Source organism: Mastomys coucha, unplaced genomic scaffold (assembly GCF_008632895.1).
Source record: "Mastomys coucha isolate ucsf_1 unplaced genomic scaffold, UCSF_Mcou_1 pScaffold15, whole genome shotgun sequence".
Taxonomy (NCBI): domain Eukaryota; kingdom Metazoa; phylum Chordata; class Mammalia; order Rodentia; family Muridae; genus Mastomys; species Mastomys coucha.
Genome location: NW_022196897.1, coordinates 127,555,785 through 127,561,966, shown reverse-complemented (window position 1 = coordinate 127,561,966; position 6,182 = coordinate 127,555,785). Strand labels below are relative to the sequence as shown.

The window sequence follows — 6,182 nt, the reverse complement described above, 5'->3', positions numbered from 1 at the left end:
TTTTTTTTTTCTGAAACAGTAAATTACCTAAGACAAAGTTTTAACTTTGGGACCACTATCTAAGTAGAGAGTCACCTTCTCCTGGACCTAGCCTGGCAATTCTTTATTGTCTTGTTAATTCTGTAACACTTTAAACAGCTTCTTTTCTATACTCATATGTATGCATACGTATGAACTCCAAATCTATCTATCTACCTATCTATCTACCTATCTATCTACCTATCTATCATCTATCTATATAATGTTAATATTTATATTATATATGTAGCTCATATATAATAACAACAGGATTACATGAAACATAATATAACCAACTAATACAATATATGCATTTTTTTTTTGTTTAGGTTGGCAAATTGATAATAACGAGAGAAATGACCCACATTATTTCGACTTTAATTGATAGGAGTAGACATTTTTGCCACTTTTAAAAACTATATACTTTCAAAGTTAAAAAGGTAACTGGTTACACTAGTTTGATAGTAAAAATGATTATTTTAACAATTTTCACATGTTTAACTCGCACTTTACCACTCCGAGCCTTCCCGTTGTGCCTTCCTCAGTATGGAATTTTGTTTCCCTTTCTGGACTAAGATCGGAAGATCTAAACAACTGTCAACAAGCCTTTGGTTCAGTTCTTCCAAGGCACTCTTCCTGAGTCTTTGTATTCCCAAGAAGCTCTTACTTGAGAACAGCTTTATGAGGTGCAGAAATGGGACTCTGAATAGCTCGGCCGCTCTGGCTTTTCCCAGCAGTTGGGACTGGGAGCAGACTCAGGCCAGTGTGATTCTGGTAATATTGCTTGTACTGGTTTTGTCTTTCTTGTATACTTTACAAGCATTTCTTAGCTACCAATCTTCAGAAATTACATGAGGCTATGGAGGTGCCTGTTCTTATTTGAGTTCTCACTACCTTTGCATATAAATATAATGTACACTCATATTCTGGGCTTAGACACTGGTTTGCCTTAGGAAAACATCTTTTTTTTCTGTCTATTATTTTTTCTACAGATTGCTTTATCTCTGCAGGCTGTTTGCTCTTCTTGATATTCCAAGGATGTGGATATGGAGATTTAGTTTCCTGGGCTTATTCTCCATATGTCTCATATTTATTCTCATTTTTATTGTATATTCATTTCAGTGGTTTCAAAACTATTGCTTATAGAATCCAGACAGGTAACAATAAGCAATGTGAATGACACTGGTCTGGTTCAAAAATAATGAGTGGAATGAATTGAGGACAGCAACAATATTGCACCAAGATGCCAGTGTAAGAAAATAGCATCAGAATTCTACTCTTCCAGAATAATCCACACCTGATGTTTAATAGCTAATACTCCTTCGTAGGGAAAAAAACTTGGAAAAAAACCCACACAACTTACCATTGGGAAGTTCTTGGTCACACACAGAATGATTGGTCAGATCACTGTCTTTTATAGTATTATCATCCTTTGCAGAATCTGCTAACAAACAAACAAAAGCAAACCATGCATTTAATCATCATTTTCAAGTGTTCCCACCTCTATTGCTTCTTCTATTGATAACAGAGTGGATTTATATTTAAGACAATACACTTTATTCTTTCTGACTGTAACCATTAAAACACAAATATTTTCACCATCAAAGACTAGTTTCTTAAAATACTGCTTAAGAAAGAAGCACAAAATAGTACTACCTGAGGACCCAGCTATACCACTCCTGGGCATATACCCAGAAGATGTTCCAACATGTAGTAAGGACACATGCTCCACTATGTTATAGCAGCCTTATTTATAATAGCCAGAAGCTGGAAACAACCCAGATGTCCCTCAACAGAGGAATGGATATAGAAAATTTGGTACATCTACACAATGGAGTATTACTCAGCGATTAAAAACAATGAATTTATGAAATTCTTAGGCAAATGGATAGAACTAGAAAATATCATCTTGAGTGAGGGGACCCAATCACAAAAGAACATACATGGTATGCACTCACTGATACATTCATATTAGCCCAGAAGCTCAGAATAACCAAGCTACAATCCACAAACCACAAGAACTCAAGAAGAAGAAAGACTAAAGTGTGCATACTTTGATCCTTCTTAGAAGGGGGAACAAAATACCATGGAAGGAGTTGCAGAGACAAAGTCTGGAGCAGAGACTGAAGGAATGACAATCCAGATACTTCCACACCTGGGAATCTTTCCCATATTCAATCACCAAACCCAGACACTATTGTGGATGCCAGCGAGTGCTGGCTGACAAGAGCCTGATATAGCTGTCTCCTGAGAGGCTCTGCCAGTGCCTGACTAATACAGAAGTAGAGGCTCACAGCCATCCATTGGACTGAGCACCGGGTCCCCAATGAAGGAGCTAGAGAAAGGACCCAAGGAGCTGAAGGGTTTGCAGCCCCTCAGGAGGAACAACAATTCAAACTAACTAGTACCCTCAGAGTCCCAGGGACTAAACCACCAACCAAAAAGTTCACATGGTGGGACTCATGGCTCCAGCTGCATATGTGGCAGAGGATGGCCTAGTCAGTCATCAATGGGAGGAGAGGCTCTTGGTCCTGTGAAGGTTCTGTGCCCCAGTGTAGGGGAATGCCAGGGCTAGGAAGTGGGAGAGGGTGGGTTGGTGAGCAGGGGAGGGGAGAGGAAACAGGGACTTTTTTTTAGGGGAAACCAGGAAAGGGGATATCATTCGAAATGTAAATAAAGAAAATATCTAATAAAACAGAAAGAGGTACAAATCTTCAAGAGCAGAGAAAGTAATGGAGGTATCTTTGCTGCAGAGAAGATAGCATACAGCAGGCTCCATGTACTAGCGGAAGTCTCAGGAGTGTGGACATGAAAGGAAGGCAAAGTAGAGAGGGTTAAAGGAGTACCTAATTTTAATGCTTTCAATGGGCCCAGTCTTCTAGTTGCACATATATGTGAGTGCCAAGTCCTCAGAAAAGTCAGATATTGAATCTTGGAATCCTAATCAGAAGCAAGGTCCTCCCAAGGTCTCAAAGCAGTTGACAAGGGGCAAGGTGGGGATGCAGAGCTTCTGTTTTGTACAAAGTGATTCTCACCCTCAAGGCCGCTTTGAAATATCCAATCAATACATATCCACTTTAAAATATTGTTTATTCTATTTTATGTGCGTTTGTGTGTGTGTGTGTGTGTGTGTGTGTGTGTGTGTGTGTGTGTACTGAGAGAACACCCTGGCATGCATGTAGGAATAAATGGACAACTTGTGCTAATCGTTTCTCTCCTTCGGCTCTGTAGGTCTCACAAATCAAATTCAGGTCATCAGGCTTGGTGCTAGGCCCCTTTTCCTAGTACATCTTCTTGCCAGCCCCTACATGCCCAATTTTAATGTTACAGCTTATATTATAGAACAACAAACATTGCTCAAAAGATTCTGTCATAAAGAACTCCTGCAAATCAAGAAGGATCCATGTTGATCCCTCTCTGGAGGACCTTGAAAAAAGACATTGTTCACCAATCAGTAGTTGAGCAGCCATACAAAAGTAGGCCCTTCACTCATTTACAAGTCCTTTTTGAGAGCTAACTACAAGGCAGATACTGTTCTATGCTTGGGGACCCAACATGAAACTTATAGTCTAGTATGCCTTTCTTACATAGCCCAAAGGGACAAAATTCAAGATCTCTTCATATCCCTAGCTGACCTTGTCATCATGCAGCTGGGAAGAAAACTTCTGAAGCCATCAAACCTCACGTAATTCCTATGAATTGTTTCTTTTGGTTTGTATCTTTTGGCTGAGTTCTAAGGCTTTGACACAGCAAAGACAGACAGAAACTAAAATAAAAGTTTCTTTATTTGCTCCCCTTCCCTGTCTCCCTCTCTTCCATCCTCCCCTGCTTCTCAAAACTGGAGGGTTTCGATTACTATGAGAAGCATGTTTCTTCAGCCTGCCACAAGCAACATTTGATGGACAAGTGAGAAACCTGGGTAGTTACCATATGATTCGGCTTTAATAACCAATGAATCAAGTATACACCGGAGTGTGCAGCTTTAATTAACTGCAAATAATCCCCCCCCCCAGGCCAAGTGCTTAATCCTCGGCATTGCTTCTCAGTTCTTTCTGAGCCTGACAATAAGTTTAAAAGTCAGAAATTGTAAGCAAAATTGAGCACAAACACATTTCCTGAAACTGTTATCTCTTGCATGTCAAAAACAGCAAAACCATCTCCCATTAAAATATGTTTTTTAATGTTGGTGCTAACTCTGAAAAGATTGAAGAGAAAACCTCCAAATGCCTTTTTCCACATTAACACCAAGAATAAAAAATGGTTAAACAAATTTGTATCAGCATAAGAAAGTGTTTTAGTTTTCTAGTTTAAAGGATATATTATAAGTTATATAATTTCACACAACTTTCATTTCTTTCAGCATTAACACTCTCTGAGATTCATGTATATTTAAAGTATGCTAATTTATACAGAACAGTAACCACATATTGTACCAAATATTACCTTCAAATGTCTATTAGTTTGTTCATTTGTTTTTTTTTTTCTTGGTGTTTTATTAGTTCAATTTTTGCTATGGAACCCAGGCTGGGCTGGGTCCCGTAAATCCCCTTGCCTCTGCCTTCTAAGGACTGAGATTACAGGGTTACCTTTTGTAATAATATCTGTATTCCTTATCTGTAATACCCAGATAAGGAATGCCTTCTAGATGATTAGATTGTGTGTTTTGAGTTCATAAGCTTATAATAGAATGATTTATATAAAGTCTATGGAAAGCATTTGAGAAATTAGTCATGATCCTCTACCCATTTCCGTAGCCCTGACCTGTCTATTGTGAATGCCTGTGTATGTGGGTGCTCTTTTTTCTCATATCATTTACCACATTTTATAGTGAGTGAATCACAATGCCGAAAGTTTGAGAACAAAGTGAAGGTTAGGACTGACCTAGGGAATCCAGCATTTTTCTAGACCTGCATTGTGAGATATTCATATCCCTCTACAACTGTGCACTGCTGGCTGCTTTTGGTGCTATCATCCTTGTAAAACAAATGCCCTGGCTAGCTGAAGTCCATTTACAGCCTGCATAACTGTGTCCTTAGTGCCCATTGCAGTCCTAGGTCTCGTAGGTATGTTCACGGGTAGGGGAAGCCTACAACAGTAAACCATTTTTCCTTATATTGCTTCTACCAGGACTCCTCCCTCTGCTGTCTGACATGGGTCAGTTAACAGCTTCCAGGGAGGATTTTATAAGCCAGGTGTGGTGCCTAAGGCCCAAAACACTGGCCCTCTGGAACCTGAGAAAAGAGGAAGGAGCTACGGGTTGGTTCCAGGCTAGCCTTGATTGAACAGTGATGCCCTGGCCCAAAGCCAAAAAGGAATTTTTAAAAGTGGTGCTAAGAATGCATTTATTTTCTAATTTTTTTGTTTTGTTTTGTTTTGAAACAAGCTTTTTCCTCTGTAGTTGAGATAGGTATGAACTGTCAAGTCTCCTGCCTCAGCCTCATTGGTTCTAGGATCGTAGGCCTGGGTTATGACACAAAGCTATAGTATATCTTCTTTTAAGTCAGGGGTTAGAAAACTATAACCTGAGGGCCAAGACAGAGCATCACCTATTTTGGTATGACTTTGTGCTATGGATGACTTTTATGATTGAAAACGAGGTAATGATATATTATATATGATACTTTCAAAAGTATGTAAAATTCCAAGTTCAATGATCCTAAATAAATGTGTGTGGAGACACATCTGTGCTTCTTGATTTATGTGCTGCCTAAAGTGAAAGGCATCACACTTGATTTTATTTCTGCCTTCTTTAGGCAGTGGAAGCAACTTTAGAGCTTACAAACTCTACATACTCTTGAATAATCTATAGCGTATATTTTAGTGGTTCCATGATACAACCAATTGCTAATTTTGAAGTTATTTAATGCTACCAGACAAATACAGCACATTATAAATTCTAAGGCATATTCTGATGACATGAAAGAAAATAAAACTTAGAGATATGTTATTTGAATATATCTGTGTATATACACAAATGTACAATTTATGTGATAATAAAAACTATATCAATATGACCAATTATTAAATATACTGTCTCAGATTTAAAACTTATCTCCCTAAAGCAATATGAGAACTCTATGCCAATGACAGCAGTCACAAATACCCAGGGAACTATGGAAGACTGTTTCTTTTTTTCTTTTTTTCTTTTTTTTTTTTAGATATTT

General features: G+C 38.4%; 1 protein-coding gene across 12 annotated transcripts in view; it reads right to left on the bottom strand.

Moving 5' to 3' along the window:
* Macrod2 (mono-ADP ribosylhydrolase 2) overlaps positions 1-6,182 on the bottom strand; it is a 1,944,357-nt gene that overhangs the window by 88,155 nt on the left and 1,850,020 nt on the right. For 8 of the 12 annotated variants that reach the window (XM_031372067.1, XM_031372073.1, XM_031372063.1 and 5 more), the window contains one exon: positions 1,382-1,462. In XM_031372067.1, the coding sequence (XP_031227927.1) occupies positions 1,382-1,462 (81 nt within the window). The remainder of the gene's footprint in view (positions 1-1,381; positions 1,463-6,182) is intronic. The other 4 variants (XM_031372070.1, XM_031372064.1, XM_031372066.1 and 1 more) reach the window with 1 other exon arrangement.